The sequence below is a fragment of the Mustela putorius genome, unplaced genomic scaffold, assembly GCF_011764305.1.
Source record: "Mustela putorius furo isolate JIRA1106 unplaced genomic scaffold, ASM1176430v1.1 tig00003972_pilon_pilon_pilon, whole genome shotgun sequence".
Taxonomy (NCBI): domain Eukaryota; kingdom Metazoa; phylum Chordata; class Mammalia; order Carnivora; family Mustelidae; genus Mustela; species Mustela putorius.
The window spans coordinates 18,320,726-18,348,369 of NW_025422115.1; the positions used below are offsets into that span (position 1 = coordinate 18,320,726).

The 27,644-nt window shown below is 51.7% G+C and overlaps 1 protein-coding gene across 5 annotated transcripts; it reads right to left on the bottom strand.

Moving 5' to 3' along the window:
* Positions 1 to 9,920: 9,920 nt before the first annotated feature.
* Positions 9,921 to 18,389, bottom strand: ISLR2 (immunoglobulin superfamily containing leucine rich repeat 2). Of its 5 annotated transcripts, none has more exons than XM_004758395.2 (3): positions 18,222 to 18,389; positions 15,093 to 15,203; positions 9,921 to 13,710 (listed from the first exon to the last, which is right to left on the bottom strand). In XM_004758395.2, exon 3 carries the CDS (start codon positions 13,687 to 13,689, stop codon positions 11,443 to 11,445), a length of 2,247 nt encoding a protein of 748 aa, XP_004758452.1. In that variant the 5' UTR covers positions 13,690 to 13,710; positions 15,093 to 15,203; positions 18,222 to 18,389; the 3' UTR covers positions 9,921 to 11,442. The 5 variants fall into 5 exon arrangements, with proteins under 5 accessions (XP_004758452.1, XP_004758448.1, XP_004758446.1 ...); XM_004758391.3 differs by lacking the exon at positions 18,222 to 18,389 and adding an exon at positions 16,993 to 17,485; XM_004758389.3 differs by lacking the exon at positions 18,222 to 18,389 and adding an exon at positions 15,805 to 16,537.
* Positions 18,390 to 27,644: the final 9,255 nt, after the last annotated feature.

Below are 27,644 nucleotides of genomic sequence, written 5' to 3' on the forward strand. Positions count from 1 at the left end.
AAAAAAAAAAAAACACATATATGGTCATCTAACTAATGACAAATGTGCCAAGGCTTTATAGCAGGGGACAGGATCATCTTTTCAAGGAAAGGTGTACGGTCAACTGGATAGTCACATGGAAAAAAATTGAATCTTGATCCCACCTTACTCCATACACAAAAATAATGTCCAGATGGCTTGCAGACTAAGTGTAAAAGGTAAAATAATTATGTTTCTAAAAGAAAACATAAGATAATATTCTCATAGTCTTGGGATAGGCAAAAATTTCTTTTTCTTTCTTTCTTTTTTTTTTTAAGATTTTTATTTATTTATTTGACAGACAGAGATCACAAGTAGGCAGAGAGGCAGGCAGAGAGAGAGAGAGGAGGAAGCAGGCTCCCTGCCGAGCAGAGAGAGCCTGATGCAGGGCTTGATCCTAAGACCCTGAGATCATGACCTGAGCGGAAGGCAGATGCTTAACTCACTGAGCCATGGAGGGGCCCCTAGGCAAAAATTTCTTAAACATGGTTCAAAAAGGTTCTAACCATAGAGAAAAAAAAAATCAATAAATTGAAATGTGTTAAAATTAGGAACAGCTTTTTATTTAAACACACACACACACACACACACACCATTAAAAGTGTGAAAATAGGGGCACCTGAGTGGTTCAGTAGGTTGAGCATCAGACTTATTATTTCAGCTCAGGTCATGATCTCAGAGTAGTGAGAGAGAGCCCAGGGGTCATCGGGCTCTGTGCACAGCCGGGAATCTGCTTAAGATTCTCTCTCTCCTCTCTCTGCACCCTCCCCTGTTTGTGATCTGGCTCTCTCTCTCTCAAATAAATAGATCTTTTTTTTTTGAAAGAGTAAAAATAGGGGCACCTGGGTGGCTCAGTCATTAGGCATCTGCCTTCAGCTCGGGTCATGATCCCCGGGTCCTGGGATCAATCCCCGCATCAGGCTTCCTGCTCCATGGGAGACCTGCTTCTCCCTCTCCCATTCCCCCTGCTTGTGTTCCCTCTCTTGCTTTGTCTCTCTCTGTCAAATAAATAAATAAAATATTAAAAAAAAAAAAGAGTGAAAATAGAAGCAAGCTATAGCAAGGGAAAAGACATTTTATTTACAAAGGACTCATATTGCAGAAATATAAAGAACTCTTATGAATCAATAAGAAAAGGATTCTTGGGTGCCTGGGTGGCTCAGTGGGTTAAAGCCGCTGCCTTCGGCTCAGGTCATGATGTCAGGGTCCTAGGATCGAGCCCCGCACTGGGCTCTCTGCTTGGCAGCCTGCTTCCCCCTCTCTCTCTGCCTGCCTCTCTGCCTACTTGTGATCTCTCTCTCTGTGTCAAATAAATAAAAATCTTAAAAAAAAGAAAAAGAAAAAGAAAAAGATTCTTATTTCCAATGGAAGAATGAGTAAAATACCCTACATGAGAGGCTATCCAGATGGACAGTAAACAACAGTATTCAATGTATTAATCAGCAAAATGTCAATTATAATCATAGTGCAACACTGTTCCACACCGAACAGAATGTCTACAACCCAAAGCAGACAACGTCTGAGTGTTGATGAGGATTCTTACTGCTGGTGCAAGGGTCACATGGTACACACTGCAAGACTGTTTGGCAGTATCTGTCAAAGCTATCCATGTGTACTGTACACCTTGTGGTTCTAGTCCCTCAAAAATGTATCAGTTCCCCAAAAGACAAATACAGAAACATTTACAACAGCATTATTTATTTTTTTTAAAAAGATTTTATTCACTTATTTGAGAGAGCATGAGAGAGGGCATGTGTAAGCACAGGTAGGGAGGGGCAGAGGGAGAGGGAGAAGCAGACCCCCTCTGAATAGGGAGCCTGACTTGGGGCTCGGTCCCAGGACCCTGGGATCATGACCTGAACCGAAGGCAGATGCTTAACCAGCTGAGCCACCCAGGTGCCCCAACAGTACGATTGCTGATAGCCCCGAATGGGAAACAGCATAAATGTCCAAAAACAGTAGTATGAATAAATGAAATCTGTGTATTCCCACAGTGGAACATTATACAATAGTGAGAAGGAACAACAGAGGCAAGAACATAATGCAATGGGCCATGTACAATCACACAACTGAATCTCACAAGCAGAATGTTAGTGCAGGCAAAACGAATCCATGCTGTTAGAAGGCAGGAGCGTGGAGGCAGAGGAGTGAGGGGAGAGAACACAGGGAGGCTGCTAGGTGCTCCTTTTGTTGATCTGAGGGCCGGTTGTACATGTTTTCTCTTTGTGAAAATACTTCCCTGTATGCATGTTAATTCCAATAAAAATTTAGTGGGAAAAGAATACACCTTAGGACATTGCCTCAAAAATATACAGAGCAGGGACCCCCCTTGGTGGCTCAGTGGGTTAAGGGCTCTGCCTTCAGCTCAGGTCATGATCCCAGAGTCCTGGGACTGAGCCCCGCATCAGGCTCCCTGCTCAGCAGGAGGCCTGCTTCTCCTTCTCCCCCTCTCCCTGCTTGCGTTCCTTCTCTTACTGTCTCTTGCGCTGTCAAATAAATAAAAAAATTTTTTAAAAAACATATGCAGAGCAAAGTGAACAACATGACAGAAAAAGAGACAAATCCATAATCATGGGAAGGAGATTTGGACACATGTTCCTCAGAAATTAATAGAGCAAGTGGAAAAAAACATTGATGAGGAAACAGACGATAAAAACAATAAAATTAGCAGACTTGACCTAATGACCACATAATCACAAACCCAATCCAAGAATGAACATTTTTTTCAAACATACATAAACCTTCACAAAAATTCACTACATACTATTCCTCAGAGCAAGATTTAATAACTCATAACCAATATCATACAGTCCAAATTCTCTGACAATACAAATGAATCAGTATCAAAAAACAAAAGTGGCAGGAAAAAAACCACACACACACATTTGGATATTTAAAAGCATGTTTCTAAATAATTTATGAATCAAAGAACAAATCTCACGAAATAAAATATTTAAAACTAAATGACAATGCAAACACTACCTATCAAAACTTGGGGCCTGCTGTTAAAATGGCACTTAGAGGGACATTAATAGCTCTAAAGGCATACATTAAAATGAATAAAGTTTAAAAATTAATGAATTAAGAACTGAACTCCAAAAGTAAACACGGAGAGTTGTGTCGGTCTGAGTCAGAGGGAGCCTGTGCCAGAAGCCGTTGCGGTGTTACCCAGAGAGAAAATTATCATGTTGGGACCAGCAGGATTCTGGGCAACCTTGCAGAAGAGTTACGGGCTCCATTGTGGTGTGAAGGCAACGCAAGACCTTTGTGAGAGTTTCCAGTGGGAGCTGAGTCATGCATGCAGACCTCCCAGGCTTCCCCGTAGCAAGTATCACCAGCAGGCTGGCCCTGGGCCACAGGCTAGTTCTCCATTCCGGCAGTATGGAGTAAACGCTCCACTTAAGTCCCGGTCAGCACCGAGCTCCAGGAACACCCAGCAGGTGTCTGACATACCCCAGGTGACATCAGTTCTTTCTTTCTTTCTTCTTTTTTTTTTTTTTTTGCAGTTTTCATAATCTTTTATTGACATTGTTCTCATACTATCCCAGGACCACCATTGGTCAAGAAGAAGGGGAGTAGAGTCCTAGATCCCGGTGGGGTGTGGATGGTGGAGATAACAGCCTACACATCCCCTTGGGGACACTGAGCCGAACCAGATGGGAAAGCTCCCTGAATGGGGGTGGTGTTAATGACACTGCTTATATTTCCATACAGATATGTGCGTTGTTAGAAACACCTGCAAAAATGGTCCGAAAAGATCCCGGTTACCCCTCACCCCTCGTAAGAGTGATGACCCCTGGGGAGAGCTCTGGGATTGCAGGTGGAGGGAAGTTTCAGTGAATCCGTTATTCAATGACCTTAGGACAAGAATGTGATACTTATGTAATTTAAGAACAATTCTGCAGAAAGAGACTGGAAAGAATGTTAAAAGGTTAACTCTGCTCTCCATGGGATAGGGTTTATATAGATAATAAATTCTTTTTTCTTTTTTAAAAAGAGTTTATTTATTTATTTTATTTTAGAGAGAGAGAGAGAGAGAGAGCGCATGTGCAAGCTGGCAGAGGGGCAGGGGGAGAGGGAGAGAATCTGAGCTGAGCACGAAGCTCGAGGCAGGGCTCGATCTCACGACCCTGAGATGATGCCATGAGCCACAACCAAGAGCTGGACGCTCAACAGACTGAGCCATCTGAGTGCTCCAATAATAACTTATTTTTTCTATACACTTCTGGATTTTTCATTTTTCTGTAACAACACCACTGATAGAACTTTCTGTGATGATAAAAATGTTCTGTCATCTCTGCTGCCCAATCAATATATAGTAGCCACTAGCCACGTGGGGTTATTGAGCACCTGAAATGAGGCTAATGTGACCGGGAACTGAATTTTGAATCTTATTTAATGTTAATTAATTAAATTTTAAATTTAAATAACCACATTGGCCAGTAGCTACTGTATCGGACAGTGCAGTTCTGTACGGAGTACACATTACGTGGTGGCTGTATTTCCAAGGGTTATTTTTCCATTTTTAAAAATCGAGGTATAACAAATACAATAAAGCGTACAACTCTTAAATATACGGCTTGGTGAATTTTTACATGCATAAACACTCCTGAAATCACCCCCCAGAATAAGATGGAGAACATTTCCAGCACCTCAAAACATTCTTTCGAATACCCTCTCAGTCCTGGTCAGTACTTTCCAACACTATTCTGACTTCTTTCTCCCCAAATTAGTTTTGCCTGCCTTGAACTTCATATGAATGAAATAACACCTTACGCATTCTTTTGTGCCTGGCTTTTCTCCCCTCAACATTATGGCGTGCATGCTGCTGTGTGTTGAAACTTGTTGAAACAAGTTGAAACTTGTTTGCTTGTTTGTTTTTCACTGCTGTGTCCTATTCTATTATATGAATATACCACAGTTTTTTTTCCCCATTCTACCCTTGGTGGCTATGTGGGTTATTTTCAATTTGGGGTATTACATATAAAGCCATGACAAACGTTCTCGCACTTGTGTCCACCAAAAGACCTGTTTGTCTTTTGATAGGCTTACGTGCTCACTTCTATCAGGGAGATGCCAGGAGTGAAATTGCTGAGTCATAAGCTATAATGTATCTTTCACCTTTGTATACTGCCAAATATTTTTCCTAAGGGGCTCTACCCATTTACATTTAATCTCGCATAACTTTTTTTAGCTTTTTTTTTAATTTTTAAGATTTTATATATTTACTTGACAGATAGAGATCACAAGCAGGCAGAGAGGCAGGCAGAGAGAGAGGAGGGGAAGCAGGCTACCGGCTGAGCAGAGAGCCTGATGTGGGGCTCAATCCCAGGACCCTGGGAGCATGACCTGAGCCAAAGGCAGAGCTTTTAACCCACTGAGACACCCAGGCGCCTCATGCATAACTTTTATAACTGGGGATAAAATGGCTATTTTGAGAAATAAGAGAGACTGCAAGAGAAACTCTTTTTCTAGACAAACTTGATAATCAGCAACAAAATTAGCAATATATAAAATATATTATCCTTCACTTAATCTGATTTATAGAGGTATCAGAAGGATGTTTGGTTTTATGGCTAAGAGCTCTGTTGCAAAATACAAACCTCAATCCTGCAAATCACCAGCTATATGACCTTTGGCAAATGACTAACCTTTCTGCTTTTGATTTTCTTTGCCTAAGTTGGGATAATAATATTATCACCACACAAGATTATCAAAAAGATGAATAAAGTAATGATTATAAATTCTATAGTATGTGTGTCCCTGAAATATGGTAGGAGTTCAATAAATGTTATTAATAAGTCATTTTAACTTAATTTAATTAATTTTAATTACTCATTGTTAATATTTACTAGGTGACCATTAACATTTTTAGCCTGTCTAAATACACAAAAGTCACTTTTACTAAAAAAAAGCATTGATAATTAATTCTCCACTCCCATTCTTTCCCTATTTAAACACTGATCAATTCTTACCAAGTTCCTCTCTGATGTTTATGATTGTAGCAGTTTTTCTCTCAAATGGCTGGATGCCTCGAATGGCTTTTAGACTCAATTTAAGGACCAGTTTGCTAGAGTGTTGCTAAGAGAAAGTGCATCTAATTTACCAAAACCAAATTAACTCTTAATACACAAGGGGACATGTTTAAGCCATAAACAGTTGATAAAAATATAAACATTTATTTTCCTTATTCCATGTGGACCAAAACTTAATTATTAAACTTACGTTCACATGTCCAGACAAAGCATGAGCAATTAGCACAATTTAAAAAATCATATCATCTTCAAATTACCTAAATTACTTGCTCAACCAAGGAATGGTACAAAGTCTTTCCAACTGATTTAACCCAACGAGTTGGTTTTATTTTCTGCTCATCATGGGGTCTCTGGATGGTTTTTTAAAAAATCCATATCAAGTCTCATTAGGAAAACTGGCCATATTTAGAATTAAATGCTAATACTGCAAGACATTTTCTAATTCAATCTCTTTTATATGCCAGTCACAGCAGACCTTCCATTTTCAGTGCATAATTCTCTACCAAGTCCTAAGGCAAAATCTTGTCATTGAACACATATGTGTAGGTGGGTGTGTTACAAATGCAATCAATTAATTGACACATCACAGCTGAAATGGCTCTGCTTGCCCCATCCCCTATCTTCCAACAGAATTGCTCTTGTCAATATCTTCATGTGGGCAATTTACAAGGTAAAGGTATTTGTTAGGTCAGATTTCACAATTTAGGGTCTCTACTTGGGGCCTTTCTTAGGTCCTAGTCCCTGAAGTTGGGTTTTTCTGTAGAAAATGCACCTCATGCCTGAAAGGTAAAGGCCCTCCAGTTTCTCTGTTTCTCAGACATCATCATTCTTTCTCTGCGGATGATGTCTCTGTTGGGCAGAGGCTCCTTCTTTCCCCGTGGAGTATACCATAACTGGGGCTCTGATATGAATGAATCTGGGGCAAGAACCTTGTAGCAAGACGCCATCCCCTTTCCTTTCCCTACCAAAATGTTCTGCCCTGAGATCAAGGAGGGAAAATCAAGATTAGCCTCACCTCCAGGGATTAGCTGTCCAAACATTTACTGATTTGAGTAATCTTTAGAAATGTTAGCTTTACTTGTGGTTGTTATTCCAGTGTCATGGGTGGGGGGCTTCATTCCAAACACAAGATCAGGAAGCATGGGGTGGCTGGGGGGGTGGGGGGGGTGTCTGTTCCAGATGCTTCTTTCTCAAAGAAGCCCTGTGTCCCTTTGTATAATGGACTTTCCCTAATGATCTTCATGATGGTTCTCATTCCTGCTGATCTTTAGGAGACACTTGGGGGGGACGGGGGCACTCCTTTCAAATCACCTTCCTGCAGACAGGTTTCCAATCTGATTCAAGGCCACATCCTGGTTTTCCAGGTCCCCTCCGTAGGCGCATACAACACACACACACACACACACACACACGCACACGCGCATTGAATGGAAAGCTTTACAGCCCTGGAGTGAGGGATGGAGGTGGTATTCACCAGCAGACCTCTGCGGGATCTCCCGGAGATGTGACCTTTATACTGCTCAACAGTCTGTTACTTGGGGGGAGAGAGCAGGAGTGGGCTCCCCATTGTGCAGGAAAATAGCCTTGAACAATGGAATATAGAAAGGGCCCACAGAGACCCCCTGGCTGAATATAGGGGACCCAACTCAAAATATCCAGAGGCCCTCCCTGAACAATGGGCTGCTTACAACCAGGCCCAGATACCAAAAAAGGCAAATTCCATAGTTACCATACCTGCTCACCTTCCCCCTCTTAAAGACAGCCCCCGCCCACTGCCTAAGTTGCAGATAGCTGCTCCTCTGGGGTCTGCCCTCCGCTCCATTGGGTGGATTCAATAAGCTTCTGTCTCCTTTGTTCTGCCTCAGGTGAATTCTTTCCCTCCCGTCCTGGCACTGGCTTCCACCCAATCCTTACCGCATGTTTGAGGACCCTCATCTGATCTGGACAAACACCCCATCTAGACACCACACCCAGCACTGGGTAAGCACGATGGAGCTCCTAAAACACCTGAGGAAGGAATGACGTCTCCGCTGGGCAAGGCTTCAGGGTTCCTTCCAACCCTGGACCTTTAAGAGATTCTTCAATGAATAAATAAGGCAGATGCAGAAAGAAAAAGAAAAGAGAGAGAAGAGAAGGGGAGGAAATGAAAGAATAAAATTAAGAGATAGGAAGGAAGGCCAGAGGCTGGAGAACATTCTGGGTACGTGCCAATCCTCCATTTGCACAGAAGCTGGTAAGGGCCAGAGGGGACTGGTATCCCAGTGGACAGTCAACAGTGTGTCATGGCACCCTGGTCCTCCACCTCCAGCACCCGCCTAGTCCCGTCCCGGGACCTGAGCCTTTGGGCCTGGCTTTGCCCTGACAGCACTAGGCTAGCTCGGCTGTGGGTGTCCGTCCATTAGGAAGACTGGCCCAGGACAAAGGAGGGGAAGAACTCTCAGAACTCTGCCTATCCGCCTGGGGCACTCAGGGTTCTAGGGGGTCTCCAGCAAAACCCCTAATCCTTAGGGAGGACAGGAAGGATACCTTCATTCCCTCTATACCCATGACCAGAGAACTGGGTTAGGCCCGAACTGCTAAGCACTCACCCGCCCAGCCAGGCCTCTGCCCAATGCAGTCATGTGGGTGGATTCCTGAACCAGTTACAAAAATTGAGCCAGTCCCTGCCCCCTGCTCAAAGGCAGCATTTTCAAGGAAAACAAAGCTTTTATAATACAAGATGATATTTCTGAGCTGTGTCCCCAACAGTGAGGTGAGCTGCAGGGGCAAAATGGAACTGTGACTCTCAGAAGGGACTTTTTCTTGGACACAGGTTTGCTGGTCTGAGCAGGGAACCGAGGCTCCAGCCCTGGGAAGAATCCCAGCTGCCGTCTTTGCCAGGAGACAGGCTAGGATAGGAGGCTGGGTGTTTGGACATGGGCCCAGTCCCCAACCTGCACTGGTCCCATTAGGAAGTCTTAATACTCACTGTCCGGGTGAGGAAGAAGAAACTGGAAGCTGAAGAGTAGGGACGAAATCTTGACCTGCTCCCCTATTTTTATGCCTTTTCTTACACCTCCCTTCCTGGCCACTCCCTATTCTGCAGGGGGATTCAGCTGGAACTCACAGCCAGCCCAACCCAAGCACCAGAGGCTGGTCAGGACCACAGCTCCCGCTCTGGCTCCTGCCATTTCTTTCTCCTGTTCTCCTCAACACAAGAAGCCTCAATTCTAGGAGGATTCAATCAACCAGATTCTACTCACCTCCACTCACCCCAAGAGACTCACAGACCTTGTCAGTTGTCCATCATTCACTGAGCACCTTCCAAACATAAACACACACACACACACACACACACACACACAGGCACACGCTTGGGCATGCGCACATGCCCCTGTGAATTCCCCCACTGGCTTCTCAGAGAACAGAGGGACTGGAGTTGAAACAGAAACGAGGCAGTCTACACACACACACACACACACACACACAGCGTCACACCCCATCATAGCGACTATGTCAACCCAAGGAGTATTTGGCAGCTACACAACACACTCAGGCGCACCCCCCACACACACACACGCACCCCTGAATTGTCGTTCCGTCTGTGGGGACCACCCCCACCCTCCCTGAAACCTCTCCCACTCATTTCCAACCTCCTCAAGCCCACGTGGTTTCGCCCCCTGCCGCTCGGAGTTGGAGGCACTAAGAAGGAGCGGGTGCCGGGTGTAAACACCTGGCAAAATTACAGGACAGTCCAAGCAACACGAACTCACACAAAGGATCCCAATGGGAGGATCCTGGGGGCTCCCTCCTACTGCGGTTTCCTCCAGCATCCCCCAGGCTTCCTTCCTCTGCCCCCCCCCCCCACAAAGAGTCACCAAGCCCAGATCAAATCGATTGTTTTATTGACTGTTTACATACAGACGCCTTTAGAAAAGGGCGCGGGCTCCGGGGTGGGGGAGCTACTCCGCCCCGGGCCGCACTTGTGCTGCGCTTCGCGAAGGACTGGCAGGTCCCGACGACCGAATCCACCCCCCCATCACAATCCCGACGTTCACCTCCAAGAATAAAAAAAGGACCCCGCCCCAGTCGCCGCGCCGCGTCCACCCTCCCGCCCCCTCCCTCCCCGCCCACCTGCCTGCCCGCCCACCCCCCTACACTACACGATTACACTTTATAGAATACAGACTTCTCCTACAGAGCACGCTCGTCTAGGACTACACGCCAGGCAAATACTGTTCTCGTGGAAGGAGGGGCGGGGCGGGAAGACGCGAGGACCCAGGGGCTTTTCTCCATCCGGATCCCGAGGCACCGTCACGCGCAGGCTTTGTGCGAACCAGGGCGCAAGCCCTTGCACAAAACCCGGCCCGGGAAGACCGCACTTGGCTTCCTTTGCCCCCAGCGCACCTCGAACGGAGGTCTGGGCCACGTGCAGCAGCGGAACCCCAGCTGTGGAGTGCTTGAACTCCGGAAACCCCAAGTCACCCACAACGAAATTCACCCAGGACCAAGCCCACGCTCTCTGCGTTAAAAGGGAGCGCCGTTCCTCGGCGCTTTAAGTTAGGAGAGCCGGAGAGAGAAAACGGATTCCCTGCTCTACCCCCTCACACACATCCAATTTTCCTAGAGGCTGGGAAGGGGGTGTTAGCACCGGACCCGGAGCGTCGCTGTCTTTGAGAAAACAAAACAAAACAAAACAAACAAACAAAAAAACCCCTACGAAAATATGAAAATCGGAGCGCGGAGCTGAAAGGCGCCCCAGGCACCGGGCTTGGCTCCAGCTGATTAGAAGCGGATTGGGGGTGGGGGGACAGAAGGGTTTGTTTCCCAGCCGCAAGGGGGCTTTGAAACTAAAACTAGGGAGTTGCCACGGATTCCTGGCTTCTGGGACGTGCACCCCAGAAATGTTGGAGTAGGGGTCCAGGTGGGACCCTACAGCACTCCACGCAAGGGACATCTGCTACGGATCGCTGGCTGACCCCACGCCACGGCATTACCACCAGATATTTCCGTGGTCTCCTCTGTTTGCTCTGGTTCCAGAGCCTACCGTGGGGCAGGCTGCAGAGCAGATATCGCAGATAACAATTAGGGTGGGAATGGAGAGGCGTGGATTCCGCTTCCCGGTCAGCGGGTGGTGCATTATAGGGAGAGAGGAGAGTGAGTAACTGTGCTTGCCGTGGAGGGGAATTGAGCCCTCAAAGACAATGATGATAATGGGTGGCTGGGAACTGGTGCAGTCATCCCACTCCCCTCTCCAAGTCCCCAGTAATGAAGGTCGGGGCTGGTAAAGGGGCGGAGTAAGCAAAGGTTGCGGGTGGGGTGGTGGGCGTACATCCTGCCAGCCCTAGGCTTCTTCTCCCAGGCACCCAAGGTGGGGGATGGGAATGGGCAGGCCGGTGGGGCTGGGGATTCAGCCTGCCGTCTGCCTGTAATTGCCATTAATTTCCTGGGCGATGTTGACTGCCTCGGCGCCCAGGGGCAGCCGATCACTGTACTCAGAGCCCGCCTCGAACTCCTCTTGGTTGGCCTTCGACTGGGACTCCACCAAAGAGCAGGCCGCCAGACTCTCCTCCCTCTGCAGGTCCCCACCTGGGTCCCCTTGCTCCGCGTCTTCGTCGAGGCCCTCCCCGGGAGCCTCTTCTGGCTCCACGACGTCTGCCTCGCCGCCTGCCGGGTAGCTTTTCTCGGACTCGAGGTAGGAGGCACGTGGGTCGAAGTCGGCGGCGATGCGTTTCTCCATGGGGTCTGGGGCTTGTGGCCGCAGTATAAGACGATAGGGCTTACCGGGGTGTTTGGCCAAAAGGTGGCAGCAGGCGGCGCCCAGCAGGGGCACGGTGGCCAGCACCAGGAGGAATACGCTCACCGCCACGATAACCAGCAGCGAGGGCAATTCTTTCTTAGTGGCAAACACCACTTGCACGTGGCAAGCCTCCCCGGCTAGCGCCAAACACACTGAGTAGTTAGTACCAGGCCGCAGGCCGCGGAACCAATAGGCGTTGACGCCCTCCTCCACGCGCGACCACTGCACTGCTGCGCCACCCCCAGCTGGGCACAGGTAGAGCAGGCGCAGCGGCCGCCGCCCCGGCCGCCCCGCTGCCCCAGTCCCGCCAGGCCCAGATCCCCAGCGCGCCGCCAGCGGCGTCAGCTGCACCCGAGCCTCGCGCTCCGCCACGTCCAGCGCGATGACGCCCAGCTCAAAGACGTGCTGCTTGAGCTCTGCGCTCTGGTTAAATGCGTGGTTGGACACGTACCGCGAGGGGTCCCCGTGGCCACAGCGTTGCTCCTCCGCCGGATCCGCAGAGATCGGGTCTTCTGCTTCCTCTCCCTCACCTGCCTCCTCCTCCTCCTGCTCCGGCCCCGCCTCCGTTTCCCCGAGGATGCTAACCCGGGCTAGGCCTTGGCCTTTGATTTTGCCCTCGGGTTTGGAGGGTAGAACGCTGTTGCCCCGGCCTTTGGCTGTGGACTTGCGTTCAGAAGTAGGGGCCTGCCCTACAGAGTCTCCCCCGGCGCCAGGAGCGTGCTTTGGGGGCCCGGCAGCCGCCACTGCCACGCGTAGTGAGGTGGAGTTGGCCCCCAGCTCATTGTGGGCTCGGCAGGTATAGATGCCTGCTTCCTTGGCACTCAGGAGGGGCACCAACAGGGAACCGTTTGTGAGGGCCAGGAAACGTGGGTTGGCTGGGGGCGCGGGCCAAGCGGGTGCTGGAGTCGGGGTTGGGGCCTCCGTCTGCGTGGGCCCATCCCCATCTCCTTCCTCCTCCCCGTCATCGGCCCCATCTGCGTTGTCCTCCCGGCTCAGGACAGGAGGCTCTAAGACTATGGTGCCACCCGGGATCTGAAGTTGCCACTGCAGGCGGGGTGTGGGGTGTCCTTCAGCGACGCAGTGTAGCATGAGCGCCAGGCCGGCGGGCAAGGGGCTGCCCGGTGCCTCGAGCGGGGGCTCAGCACTCAGACGCACGCTGGGTGGTACACAGGATAGGGCGGGAAGGCGGTGCACAGGCACCCCCTGCAGCGCGGGAGGCGAGGCACACGCAATGGAATCGGGCTCTGGTAAGGAGACCCTGGTGCTTGCGGCCCAGGCTTGCAGCCACACAAGGCTGCAACCGCAGTGGAAGGGGTTGTGATAGAGTTGGAGATGGGACAGTGCGCTTAACGCGTCGAAGGTGCCAGGAGCCAGGGTACGCAGCCGGTTGTTGTTGATGCGCAGGGAGCGCAGGTCGGGCAGCGCACCGAGCGCATCCCGGGGCAGCGAGCCCAAACGATTGTGGTTCATTTTAAGCAGCTGCAGCGCACTCAGATTACGAAGGTCGCTCCACGGGAAGCTGGATATGAGGTTGTGGCTTAGGTCGAGGTTCTTGAGCTGGCTCAGCACTGCCAGGGAGCCGGGCTCCACCGTGCGCACCTCATTGTGCGCTAGCCACAACGACGTGACTTGCGTGACGTCGGCGAAGGCCCCGCGCCGCAGCACGGTGATCTTGTTGGCCGACAGACTCAGCGTGGTCACGTTGGCCGGCAGTCCTTCCGGCACCTCATGCAACTCCTTGTAGGCGCAGTCTGCGAACTGGTGCGCGTACTTGTCCACGCAGGTGCACGGCTCTGGGCACGCTCCGGCCACTCCTAGCAGAGCCCAGGCCAGCCACGGAGCCCACAAGGGCACCATCGCGGATCCTGCGGATGGAAGCTGGAGAAAGAGGGGAGAAGGTGACTTTTGAGATCCAGCCTCCCTCTCTCTATTAAGCTCTGCCTCCGCAAAAGCCCCTCTGGGGCAGACCCTGGGGCCCCAGGAACCTTCTCTGTGCCCAAGAGTCTCTCTTGGACACGAGTTGGGGCGCAATAAAAGTCTCAGGATTCAATGCATGCTCTCTCTCGGGACCTGACTTCCATTTCTAGCGGACTTGTGCCTCGACCCCTACCCCCCACCCCCACCTACCCATTCAGTCTGGCACTCCAGAGACTCAGCCGCTCCCCTGTCTGCTCTGGGCTCTGCCCTGACCCGCAGGTATGTTTCTAAGCCTTCGTTTAACTCCGTGACAAAGGTACACAGAAAAAGTATTTCTGTCTGTGGCCTGTTGTCTTTCCTCAAGCTCTTTGTCCCACTCACCGCGTTCACACACGCGCCCATACATTCACACAACACCACAAACACAGCCTGGGCACGCCACCAAACGTGCAACTTCTGCAGGGGTTTAGAGGTTCACAGCACATTTTCTAGCACACAAACACAACGACACCCAGACATGGACACACTATACCCTGGAGACCTCATTGTTCTTTCAGCTGAACCTAGCATCCGGACAGGGTTCTCCGTCGCGGTGCTTTCCTGTTCATTGTGTGAGCTGACAGACACAAGGACACAAGTCCTCACACGAACCCACCCGCTCACAGGCAGCACAGGCGTTCGCTTGCGCATGCACAAAAGCCCTCCACTGAGACAGAAATCCCAGCGGATAGAGAACTTGAGGTGGGAGGGAGGCGGGCGGGACTGGGGCAGTAGGTTCCTAGCCACCCATCCCCCTATACTGAAGCAGCCTGCCCTGGGCTGCAACTCCCTCGAGGGGAGGACCAAGGTTGCTGTGTCAACTTCTGTCTGAGGAAGGAGGTCCTTCCCCATGCATGAACCTGGAGCATTGAGGAGGATGTCACTAAAGATTCAAAGAATCCCCCCTCCCATCACGGAGGAGCCCAGGCAGCTCCCAGAGGGTACAGGAGTCCCCAACGGACAGGTCATCGTGCAGGATTCTGTCCCTTTTCTACGGCTCCACGAAGCTAGCACACCTCAACCCCGCCCCGCCCCCTCACTGCCCCATAAAACCTTATACCCAGCCACACAAACGCGCTTTCGGGGAGACTTCCCGCTCCCACCTAGAACTCCCAGCAGGTTGGGCAGAGCCCCTCCCACAAGCCCATCTTTGGGAACCCGGGTTCCCTCACGCTGCCTTTGCTCCTGGGGGAGGGACCCTCCCCACCCCTCCGTATCCCCCCCCCATAGCTCCAGGGGGTTATGGTAACCCAGGTGGGTACCATAACCCTGGGTTGAGGTTGTGGGGCGGTCCCGCGGCTTACCCGCTGCTCGCTGACTCTCCGCGCACTGCCCTCGGGCTGCAGCCCCTACTCCAGACTTGAGGTCTCGGAGCCAGGACACTGCCCAAGGGCGCTTTCCACATCTGTTGCTGGCTGTGGAAAAGACAGGGAGGGGCAGAGAAAGGGACAGGTAAGTATGGAGACCTCCCTAGCCCTTAGGTCCCGCTTCAGCTTTTCCTTCCGCGTCTGTTCCCCCCACGTCTGGCTGGCTGCAGACTGAAGAGAGTCCGCGCGCGCTCCCGGCGCGGCAGGGACGCGCACAGCCTCTCCCACCTCCCGCATCATCCACATTTGTTAAAGCCGTAGAGGCTCTCCCCGAGGCTGAGACACGTTGGGCTCAAGGGGCGCCCCCCACACTCACCGCCCTCATCTGGACTCTTCCCAGTTCAACGCACACCCATACCCCACGTCCCTCCGTATTTACACATCTGTAGACGTTGTCACTATGCCTAATCACATCGCCATCCTCCCCCCACCACGTTCAAACACACATTGATACAGAAACACACAGACCTTCACACCGTCCGCACAGTTGACCTTCACATGGTAGAATTATCCATCATCATGTAATAATAACCGAGTCAATGTGTTGAGGCCTCCTGACGTTCACACACATTTTCAAAGGCACACCTTCACTCGGGACACTCACCATTTTCTCCCTCCTGTGCACGCACACACTTTCACGCTCACTCACCCTCACGCGCGAGTCCCGCCGGGGCCGGGGAGCTTCGCTGCTAATAGAACGAGAGCCGCTTTTACGCCCCGCAGCACGTGAGACAAACCATCTTTGAGGAATTTGGGGGAAGGCAAAGCGCACGACTGAAGGGGGGGGGGCGTGTCTTTGCCTTTAAACTCTTTTTGCAAATGCCGGCTGTGGCACAGACCGACCTGAAGTAGGACCTGCTGCGCTGTGCGCAGCCGGCTCCCGCGAACCCTTCCTTCCCGCACCCCCCTCCCCACTACCAGCCTCCTCTCCGAAGCCACGTTCAACACGATGCATAATTGATAGTGTTAGCAGAGCGTCTCACCCTCCCTGCTATTTTTGCTAGGATCTGGGTAGATGGTCTCCCCTGCCCCCCGCCAGTCCAACCCGAAGAGAGGCGAGCGCAGGACCCCGCGAGGCGCCCGGGAAAGAAACGTCTGGACCCCAGCCCACCGCCGCCCTGGCCAGCCTCTTAAGCCATACTCTTTTAAGTCTCGTTTTTTGTTTTTTGCTTTTGTTTTTGTTTTGTAGCTAAACCAGCGCTTGAAGCCCGTAGCCCAATGAGCCGCCTGTGCGCGTTCCCGGGTGCGGTGGGTGCGCCTCCCCAGTGGGACGGCCTGGGCGCACCCAAGTGCCTCACCCTCGGATCTTGCCAGCTCCGGGAAAATGGGGCCCCGGGGCTGCGGCAGACAACAGCACAAGGATGGTTACAAAACGTCAGCTCCTCCAGAGCAGTGTGAACTTAAGGCCGGAGCATCTCTCTCACTGTCCCTCCCTCGCCAACGCCTTCACAGCCTCACCAGCAAACACACAGTCACCCCACACACTTAGCCCCCAGAGCCTCCGCGGCCCGCCACCGCCAGCATGTCTCACACCCTTACACAACAGCCGGCCTCGGCAGATTCGAATACTTGCTGTTCCCGACTCCCGCTCCCTGTCTCTGGCGAAACCCCGACATTTCTTTAAGCGAGGAGGAGGTGGAGGCACAGGAATGTCGAGGCATTTGGCTAAAACTCTCCTTCACTGCCCATTGCAGCCCCAGAGACAGAGTTGCCGGCCAGAATCCTGAAGGGGATACTGGCTCCAGGAGACACCCTCCCCCAAAGCCTCCTCCCTTCCCTGGTCCTTTCCCGTAGACTTAGAGCTCTCTCGGGGCACGCACGGCCCCCAAGCCCTCACCCGGGACCGGGGGATTCTCTGGCCGGTGGGTCGATGGCCCGGGTTTGGGGCCTCTGCGGAGATCAATCTTCCGATTTGAGTGTTGAGCATTTTAATGAGCTGGAGAAGTGGGGGAAGAGAGACGGACGGGGAGCGCTGCAGCTGAAGAGACTATTCGACTCATTCCGAGGATCTTTTGTAAATTAAATATGAACCGACCTGCGCTCGCACGCTCTGCATCCCTCCCTCTCTCCTACTCCTGCGGTCGCTGCAGGCGGCCCAGCGGGCTGGGACCAGCACCTTTCTTTCCTTCCGACCAGAATTGAGAACCCAGAACTTCACTCCACCTGCCTGGGCCTGTGGTCCCCACAGACGAACTGGGGGAGGGGGCACAGGGACGCCCTGAGAGGGATGGTGTCTTCAAGGAGGGTGGAACGCTGAGCGCACCTCGACTCTGCAGTGGGACAGCGCAAGCAGCCCCCTAGGCTGCGAATGAGTCCCTGAGGCTGGGCCAGGGAGTGGCGCGGTCGGCGGGTCTGGTATAGCCTCTTTGTCCGCGGAGCAAGGGCGGGGGGGGGGAGGGGAGTGCGGGGGGGGGGTGCGTAATGAGAACGCTGGGTGGGGGGGCGTTTCCGCGAGTCTCGGTCCTGGAAGAGGGGTCTGGGAGGTGAGGGACCAGTTGCAAGGATGGACAGTCAGGTCCTGGGTCGTTGGTCCTGGAGACTTCCCTGGGCGCGGGGGAGGGGCGCCGACCAGAGAGGCTGGGACCGAGGCTCGGGCGGGGAGGCGCACAGCTTGTGGACCCTACACCCAGTTTTCACCTTTTTTCTGGTTCTTTTTGCCGTCGTCTGGGAGGCGGAAAGGTAGGCAGGTGGGCGAGGGACAACTTGGAAGCGCTGATGTACTAGAAGACAGGGCTGGGGAGTAGAAGGGAGAATGGGCTCGCTCATTCTCTGTGGGGAGCTTCCCAGGCCCGCAGGGACCCGCCCCCCCCAGCGTCCCGGGAACCACCCGGGCCCGCGGGCCAAGTAAGACCCTCTTTTTCTAGGCTCACTTGCCGGGGATGCAGAAGCCTGGGGAATTCGGCAGGGACACAGGGCTCCCGGGGCCAGGACGGCGGCTAAGGATGTGGTCGCCACCTAGAAGAGAGCTCAGACTCCCAGGGGTCCCTGCGACACCCGCCCACTCTTCAGCAAGCGCTTTTGTTCCCCCAGCCGGCCCCGGGGGGGTGTGGAGAAGACAACCCTTACCCCCGCCTTCGACCCCGGAGCGCCCAGTGCCTGCCCTGGCAGAGTCCGCCCAGGCCTGGGATGGGAGCCACGACTCCAGGACCAGCCTCCGGGCTCAGCTGGGAGAGCACCGCACGTTTCGCCCCGCGCCGCCAGGGCGCGCAGGAGCAGGTCTGATGTCTATAATGTTAATAACGGTACAGTTACTGAGGGGCTGGGGAGCCGAGAGCGAACACACCACCCCCGCCGCCGCCCACGTCTTTGATCGTTAAAGAAACAGGCACCTAATCAGGTGCGTGAACGTAGGTGAGGGAAGAAAAGAGATTCAAGGTTCTAAGCCGCCAGAGTTGGAGGGAGGAGGGGGTGTCCCAGAATCGGAATCTGGGAAATCCGGACTCAGGCTTTTTGACCAGGCTGGGGTCCAGAACTTAGGCAGACGCAGGAGCCGAGGGCTGTGGCTCCGGGCAGATTTTTGCGGACTGACTTCTAACTTCGACTTCTCCGACCCGAACGGTCTGGAGGGTGGGGCGGGTGGAAACCCAGTGGACCCTCACAGTCGTTCCCGCGGCTGTGTGGTGGACTCAAGGTTTCGGTCCAAGGCCCGGTTCGTGAGCGCCCCCTGCTGGACACCGCTTGTCGGGCGCTGAGGCTGGGGCAATGGTAGCCGGAGGCTGGAGCGCCGCCCTAAGCCCTGCGCTGTCCCTGTCGGAGGTCCAACTGGCTGGGGGCCCCTTACCCAAGGCACAGAACCTTTCCTTCTCACGCCCACCCAGTCTGCGTCTCAGGAATCTGCAAATTCCTCTCCTCTGCCCAACACCGCCACAGTCCCCGCTTCGCACCCCATTGTGTTCCCTGCACCCAGGGCACAATAGACACACTCAGAATGCCGGCTGAACGAATAGACCCTCCTGGGAGGAAACCTTCCTGTGTGCCTCCCTCACCAACAACCGACCCACCCACACATCCCGGGCGGGGTGAGCCCTTTCTCTTTGAGACCTGTAGGAGGGTTCTAGAACACAGCCCTTAAGTCTTCTGATTTTGTCAGAAACCTAAAATGTCGAGATCTTGAAAAAGAAAATCTGTTGGCTCTAAGATGGGGGAAAAAAAACCCTGTGAAATCGGAAGTCATAGATGCTTAATGAAAAGTTCCTGACATACAACATTGTGCGAACGATTCAGTTGGCGACTGGCACGTGGGTGATTTCAGGGATGTGGGAAGGGCCTCGGAAAGTCATTAGATGGGCATCAAATTCTCAATGCTTGGCAGCAGGCTCAGGAAATCCGTCCCACAGCTGCACTCCCACAAGATCTCTGTAACACTCACGGCTCCCACCTTGCAGCTCTGCACTTTGTCCCCCGGCCTCCCAACACACCTTTATAGTGTTCCCACCTCTCTCCCTAAGAAGCTGCTTTCTTTTCTAATTTCCAGCAGAAAGCTCACCCTTCCGGGAAGCCAGTGCCAGTTTATGATAGTACCCCCACCCCAACTTGTCCCTCTCTCCCTCCCCTCTGTACACACTCAATGGAGTGTTTAGGAGGAAGGATTTTAGCATCAGACTCCACCAGGTACTAGCTGTGTGACCTTTGCCAAGTTACATAGCCTCTCTGTGCCTCAGGGAGAAAAAGATCATAAATAAGAGTATCTATTTTATCAGGTTGCTGTGAGGATTCAGTGAGTCAATGCACGCAAAGCACCCAGTACTTGGCACTTAGTGCTCGGGAAGGAATTATTATTTTTTTAACAACAACCAGAATTAGCCATTATTATTACCTTCCATTATTATTACCTTCCAGAATTGGGTACAGATATGATGAGAGGTTCCTTGTGTCCTGCCTCCCCCACAGGGAGAAGGACCTTGGCCCTGCCCCCACATGCCTCTCTTTATTCCCTCCCTGCCCCACCCTCCATGGCATAGGTAACAATCAGAATACTGAAACTCAGGGACGCCTGGGTGGCTCAGTGGGTTAAGCCGCTGCCTTCGGCTCAGGTCATGATCTCAGGGTCCTGGGATCGAGTCCCGCATCGGGCTCTCTGCTCAGCGGGGAGCCTGCTTCCTCCTCTCTCTCTCTCTGCCTGCCTCTCTGCCTACTTGTGATCTCTCTCTGTCAAATAAATAAATAAAATAAAATAAAAAAAAAAAAAAAAAAAAAAAAAAAAAAAAAAAAAAAAAAAAAAAAAAGAATACTGAAACTCAGATTCTCACGCTTGTAGCTGTCACCAGTGTGCCTTTTTGGAAAGAGAGACCTGCAGCTGCAGCCCTGGTGGAAGGTTTTTAATTAAAACCACAATCTGTTTAAGTATTTATTGGGCACTGTGACTTTAATTATTTTCCAGGGGAAACCGACAACAACAAAAAATCCACATTTGCATTTGGGAAGGCTGTGGATTTCAGAGGGAAGTAGCAACCGGTGGCAGTTTGCTGGAGGCAACTGGGAAGAATTTCCTAAACGGTTCAAATGAAGCTCGACATTATTAATAATCTGGGATCCAGTCCACAACCTTCCTCCTAGTGCTTTCAGGAAATTAGCTTAACGTGCTGGCAAGGCCCTTTATTGCCATCAAAATTAACGACAGCTCTTCCAGTGGCATTTCATGTAATTATCTGGGTCTGTGCTTGTCTTGCTGGAGATGGGGAACCCCTGCCTCGAAGAGGCAACACTCCCATGGGCGAGGGGCAACATGCTTAGCTGTTCTGCCTGGCCCAGGCAAGACTGGATCTCCCCAGAGTGGGGAGTGGGGCCGCCAGCCCCTCCTTAGTTGGGTGCAGTGGATGAAGAAGGGTTTCAATCTGCAGATAACAAACTTCCCATCATGAAGTGTTTTAAACTCTGTGGGTATCATCTTGCAGGGAGGAAGCAGAGCTGGCTTCAGGTCTAGTTGGTTCAGTGGCCCAGTGACATCAGCAGGCCCAGACTCTCTTTCCTCTGCCACCCCTAATGGGGCTTCTGCCTGAGACTTGTGTCCCTTGATGCACTGGAAGGCTTCAGAAGCAGCTGGGGTGACATGTTTGGTGGTAAAAGACTCGTAGTGGAACAGAGAGACTGGATTCCCTTTCTAGAAGCCATAACCTCTCCTTAGGCCTTATGGACACCTATTGGCTTAGGACTTCTCATCTCTGAGCCAATCAGTGGTCAAGGGGATTGAATTGATTGGCTGAGAGTAATCATCTAGCCCTGAAATGTATGTTGAAGAGTCAATCCCAGGATTATCTACAGGCAAGAAATCCCCTTTAAAGAAAAGTGCTGGGGGGAGGGGTGGCATGAGAGAGTAATCTACTATTGTGTCAAAATGAATTGAAATGAAACTGACCATAACTGTAATCAACCATATTGAGTACCATGTTAGACAGTAAATCGCAAGAGACACCTTATCTGGAGATCAGACCAGTCTACTACGTCCAATGTCTGTGGCTAGGATCAGGGCACAGTGTATGACCAGGATATAGGGAGCTCTCTGGGGTAAGGATCCATAAAGCTAGAGAATTCTCTGCTTTCACAGAATTCTTAAAATGATAAAAATTTGTTCTTGGAAATGCCTGTGCTGGGATCCAAAGCTATTTTGGGAGCCGTGGAAGCTTGAGTCTTCAGTTGGATATTTATGAACAGGAGACGTTTATGAACTCAGAGATGTTCCTACATGACTTCATATCCTGAGTACGTTGCCCAGTCCCATGGCAGGGAAGACAGGCCTTTGCTGTTGAGGTGGAAGACAGGAGGAAGAATTGTCCCCAGGTCTTCTGAAGAATGTGGAGGCAGTGCAAATCTTCCACAGACTCCTTGTATGACCTTACGTGACTCCTGTCCTCTCTCCTGCTAGGTCTCCATGCTTGTAAACGTAGGAGGGTGGGCTGGGTGAGCTCAGAGGCCCTTCCAGTGCTGCTGAGTTCTGAGACCCTGGCTTCCTGCAGGAGGAGGTCTTTGGAAGGTCTGGGAACCACTGCTTGCCTTCTTCCTCATATCACTGGACAATTTCTTTGTTTTCCCTCCCGTGGTACTGCACCTGCCTCATCTTTTCAGGTCATCAGCACACCTGGGCCAGGAGCTAACTGCCCCCTCCCCAAACAGCTACACATTGTTCTGAGGGCAGGGAGAGTCCTCTTGCTACAAATTACAGCTTGAAGGCCCTTCGCATTGTAGGGTTCAGGGCCTGTGTGTGTGTGTGTGTGTGATCATTAGAAATTAAATCTGATCACTGAATAATTCAGAAGCCTGGTGTGTAGGCCCAGGAAGAAATGCCAAGGTTGCCAGGGGCTCCCTGACCAGTGGGTGCATGTAGAAGCAAGACCAGGACTCTTCTTCAGTTCTGGCCACTCCACTCTGCTCTGTGGCCCTCAGTTCTCCATCGCCTGAGGCCATCAGTGGAGAGAGGTCATAGTAAACACCTATTTTGAGACCCCCTCCTGAGCACCCATCAGAGACCACAAGGGCAAGGTCCAGGGGGTGGGGGCTCCTCCTCCTTCACCCTCCAGGCTGAAAGCTTCTGGAGTGTCACCCAGAGCCTTCTCCTCTATGGTCCCCACCAAAGTCAGACTAGCATGGATGGGGCACTTGATAGCACCGAAGACATTAAATTTCCTCCTGGGTATCTTTAGTCTCTCACTGGCAACAGGCTCTTCCTTTGTTTCTGGAAAGAGTTTCCTAGAAGCAGAGCTGCAAAGGGGATTCATGCACAAGCCATGACTGAGGAAATTTCTTAGCAGAGACTGGCAGGGCTCGAGAAGGGAAGTGGGAGATGAAGGGGAAGAAGCCAAGCCAGTGTGTGATTTCAGGAAGTATCTGCCTCAGAGGCCTGATCCCAGGGAGTTCTAGGCATAAATCACACCTCAGAGAGATGCACAGCAGTCAGACATTGGCTAGGGGCTGCCTCCAGGGATGGAAACTTCCAGGCACTTCCTCCTCTCTGTGCCTGTGGGGAGTCAGCTCCAGTAGCCTAAGGGCAGGCCTAGGAAGAAAGCCACAGATGTGAGCTGTCAGAAGCCAAGCCCGTAGAAGCCAAGGGAAGGACGTGCAGAAATGGGCCTGCTATGTCCTTCATCCCACTGGCCAGAATCCAGCCTCCCCCATGTTGCTGGGCGCTCTGCTTGGCAGGGGGACAACTGGGAACCAGGCGGATTCTGTCTCTGCCCTCCCTGACCCAGCAGGTTCAGGTATCCTCAGAGAGAGGAGGTTAGGAGGCTGCTTAGGAGGCCCTTGCACCTCTGAGGCAGAGGTGGCCTCTCTGATGGCTGTTTCTGGGTGGGAAATATGCCCCCATGCAGGTCTCCTATACCCCGCTCCAAGGCTCCTGGGCACCCAAAGCAGAGTCCTACCGTGTCTGGGAAAGCCTGAGACTGTGCCCTTGACTAGAGCATGTCCCGATTACTGACAGCATGTCCCAGAGAGGGACAGCACCTCCTGGCAGGCAGCTGGCTGGGGCAGAGATTAGGAGGAAGGACATCCCTCCCTCAGGTGGGGCTTGCACCCAGGCGAGGCCATGTCTTGGGGACAGCCAGGTACAATTCAGTGTAAGGGGGTCCAGAGCAGGAAACCAGGGAACAGGGGGCTGACCCTGCTTTTCCACTGACTATCTGTGAGGCTTTGGGAAAGTCTCTTTCCCTTCCTGGCCTCAGTTTCCCTTCCTGTGCCATGGGACTAGACATACCTCTCCACCTTCCTGTCTCAGCTGGGACAGGAGCTTAGATCTGTCACATTCTTGCTCCCAGGCCTGTCCCTACCAATCTAAAAGGAGGAAGCATCATCTTTCCAGAGCAGCGACCTCCCAGGAGGGACAGTCCCCTCCCTTAGTTCCTAGCAGAGTCCTCTTTGAAGTGCCCCAAATAGATTTTCCCTGGAGTCAGTGAAGCCTCAGCCTCATCTCCCTGAGCCCTTATCTCCAGCCCCAGCTGGAAACTTGATGTATTTATTCGCTTCTCCCAGGACCTCTTCTGTCTGACCCACAGTCTCTGCTGGTGCAGCAAAAAGTGATCTTCCTGCAGCCGGCTCTGTCTGGTGACCAGGTGGGGGCTGAGGAGGGAAGGGCAGGCAGTAAATCCCTCCAGACGCCAGCCTGCCGGTGACCCCATTGTCATGGTCATCATTGTCCTCGATCTGTATCCCAAGGGTAGAGGAGGCTTGGAGAGGTGGGGACAGAAGTACTGAGAGAAGTAGTTGGGGACGGGGTCTCTCAGATCTTCAAAGGGTTGGATTTAGGAGAGGGAGAAAGGGAGAAAAGGGGGGAAGTGAAAGAGAGGGGAGCAGGGAGGTCTGGAGAAGGGAGGAGGGGGGAGGGAGGGAGGAAAAAGAGAGAGGGGAGAGGAGGAGGAAGGGAGAAGGGGAGGGCAATGACAGGAGGAAGCCCACAGGACTTTCTGGGGCTCGGCACAGGGTCTTCTCTAGGATACTGGAGGTATAGACTTCTTTTTCATTCAGCGGTGACAACTCACAAAGTTTAGGGCTTTATGTATATTATCTCATTAGTCCTCATCGTTTCCGAAGTATGTATTATCACTTCCAGTTTGCCTATGAGACCCCAGAGGCTAAGTAGCTTGTCCAAGGTCACACATAGGATTCTGAACCAGGTCTCTCCAAAACCTGTGTCCTAACCACCTGGCACCCTTCCCAGCTCCCGAATGGACTCAACCAGGACTCCACCTCTGGCCCAGCCTCCCCGCCCTCTGCCTCTTCCTTGAGTGATCTGATTGACTATAGAATCAGTCGGCTCTGGTGTCGGCCTGGGCCATATGGCTATAGAGCTCCAGAAGAGAGTCTTTCGGGAAAATTCTATCCCCGGGGCCCTCTGTACTCAATGTGGTCAACAGTTTCAGACGCTCAGACAGGTGACATGGGATTTCACGGTTACGTCCTCTCACGCTTGTTGGGCTGCCTAGCTTCGTGGAAAATTTCTGAGGTTAGCAAGCTAGCTTGTGTGATCAGCTTGGCTATCAAGTTTGCGATATTTATATTTATAAACTGTCTTTAGTACAGTCCAGGCAGCTGGTCTTTAAAGAATTCCTCAGGGCTGAGTTTAAGGAAGTTCCCTGAGCCAAGAATGAAGGAATTCACCCTCCACTTGTCAGCAAATGTGTTTCGTAAATGTGGGTAGAGACGTCAAACTTTGTTTTGTTGTTGTTTTGCGTTTTTTGTTTTATTTTGAGAAGGGGTGTCTCAGTTGAAATTCTAGACCCTTCTATCAAAAGAATCACCACCGGCATTGGCTTTATTCAAGTCTGAAAGGTCGGGAGCTGACATCTGGATTTGGATACAAAACTAAATGATGGGCCTGCCCTCATTTCCCCCGAAGCCTCAGGCTTATCCCAGTGCCAGAGCTACTCCAGGGAAGTATGTCCTTACAGATCCCTGCTGTGTTTCCTACTGGTTTCCTGCAGCTCCTTTCCACCTCATTCCCACCTAGAAACTGAGCCACAAGGTGGGGTTAATATCCCCCCCCCAGGACACTTCCCCATTGTAACTGGGGCTGGGGCCTTACCCTAAATCATGCATTCTCAGCAGAGGAAATATTACCCCACAGAGGAGCTCCCACTAACAACCTTAGATATGTTAATGGTTCCTGACCCTCCAAAGGACCACGGTATATAAACAAATAAACGGTACATGCGTGTAAGGAAAAAGTAGAATGATCTTTATTTGCAGATGACCTGATTTTGTATGTAGAGAATCCTAAGGACTCTATAGGGAAACTGTAGTATTAAAATTTCACTGGGAGGGTGCGTGACTAGGTAAAAATATGTCTAAAGAGGTTCCTTATGCGGGTAATAAAAATAAAAAGGTTTGAGAAGCACTGCTCTAAAAAAAAAAAAAAAAATAGAAGTAGTAGATATTCAAGTGCTGGAACCAGAATGTTGGGATGTTGGCTTTCTAAAGGTTGAATTTCACATCTTGTCAGACCAACAGACCAGGAGGGCGGCGGGAAGGAGAGGGCAGAGAACCGCCCCCGCTCCTCTCCTTCTCCCCCCCCTCCCCCCACCCCCCTCAAAGAGGCAATGCACCAGGCAGCTGTGGGCCACAGATGGCTCCAGTCTAGACACAGGCGCCCCGCTGGGCCGACCCCAACTCGGTACGTACAAGTTTAATGACCTTGAGCAAGGTGCGTGACCTTCCCGCCCCCCACCCCACCCCCACCTTGTGTTCATCTGCAGAAAGAGGCGATGACGTAACTGCAGGGGGTTGCTGGCGAGACTGCAGGAGGTTACCTGCGCTGAGAAAGCATTGGGAACACACGGTTACCTTCCAATTGTGTCCGCTGGGGGCAGTATCAGCTCCCGGCTAGAGGCTCTGGCTCCCGGATTGGACTACGGTTGTGCCTCTCCACCCAGGGGTTCAGTGAACTCAAGAGGAACCCCTGCGGTGTGCTTTTATTTTATTTTAATTTTTAAAAAGATTTTATTTATTTATTTGAGAGACAGAGCATGAATAGGGGGCGGGGCAGAGAGAGAGGGAGAAGCCTACTCCTTTGCTGAGCAGGGAGCCAGACATGGGGCTAGGACGTGGGGGTCCGAGGTGGGGCTCCGACATAGGGCTCGATCCTGAGACCCTGGGATTATATATGACCTGAGCTGAAGGCAGTCGCTTAACCGACTGAGCCACCAAGGCAGCCCTGCCAGGTGCTTTTAGAAGAGGATGCTGGGGAGGGAGGCAGGCCACACTTAGGGTGCCATATGAGAGTTTCATGGACTCTTCAGCTGCCAAAGTGACATAGGGAGCCTCAAGAGTGACTCTAATTCTATTCCTTTTGATTCTTAACTCCGTTGCTAAACTTCATCACCAAATGTGCCCCTAAATTTGATATACCCCCAAATCCTAACCCGAGGCTTTACTCCAGCTTCTTCTTCTTCTTCTTTTTTCTTTTTTAAAAGATTTTATTTCTTTATTTGAGAGAAAGCAAGCATGAGGGGAGTAGGGTCAGAGGGAGAAGCAGACTCCACCAAGCAGGGAGCCCGATGCGGGGCTCCATTCCAGGATTCCAGGGTCACAACCTGAGTTGAAGGCAGTCCCTTAACCAATTGAGCCACCCAGGCACCCTTTACCCCAACCTCTAACCCCACCCCATCCTTACCCTAGTTCTAACCTGGGCCCTGACCTTAGCTCCAAGCCTCATCCTAATTGCACTTGTAGGTAACCCAGGATTTCCCCACATGAAGCCACAAGTTTTGCTATACCTGTGACCCTCCTCAGCTTGTGTTACCTAATTTTCTTTTCTTTTCTTTCTTTCCTTTTTTTTTTTTTTTTTTTTTTTAGATTTTATTTATTTATTTGACAGAGATCACAAGCAGGCAGAGAGGCAGTCAGAGGGCGGGGAGGGGGTGCCGAGGGGGAAAGCAGGCTCACCTCCGAGCAAAGAGCCCGATGCGGGGTTCGATGCCAGGATCCTGGGATCATCACCTGAGCTGAAGGCAGAGGCTTTAACCACTGAGCCACCCAGGCGTCCCCTAATATTTATCCTTAAAT

Coding starts and splice junctions, on each gene's coding strand:
- ISLR2 (XM_004758395.2), bottom strand. CDS start 13,689: ATGGTGCCCTTGTGGGCTCCGTGGCTGGCCTGGGCTCTGCTAGGAGTG.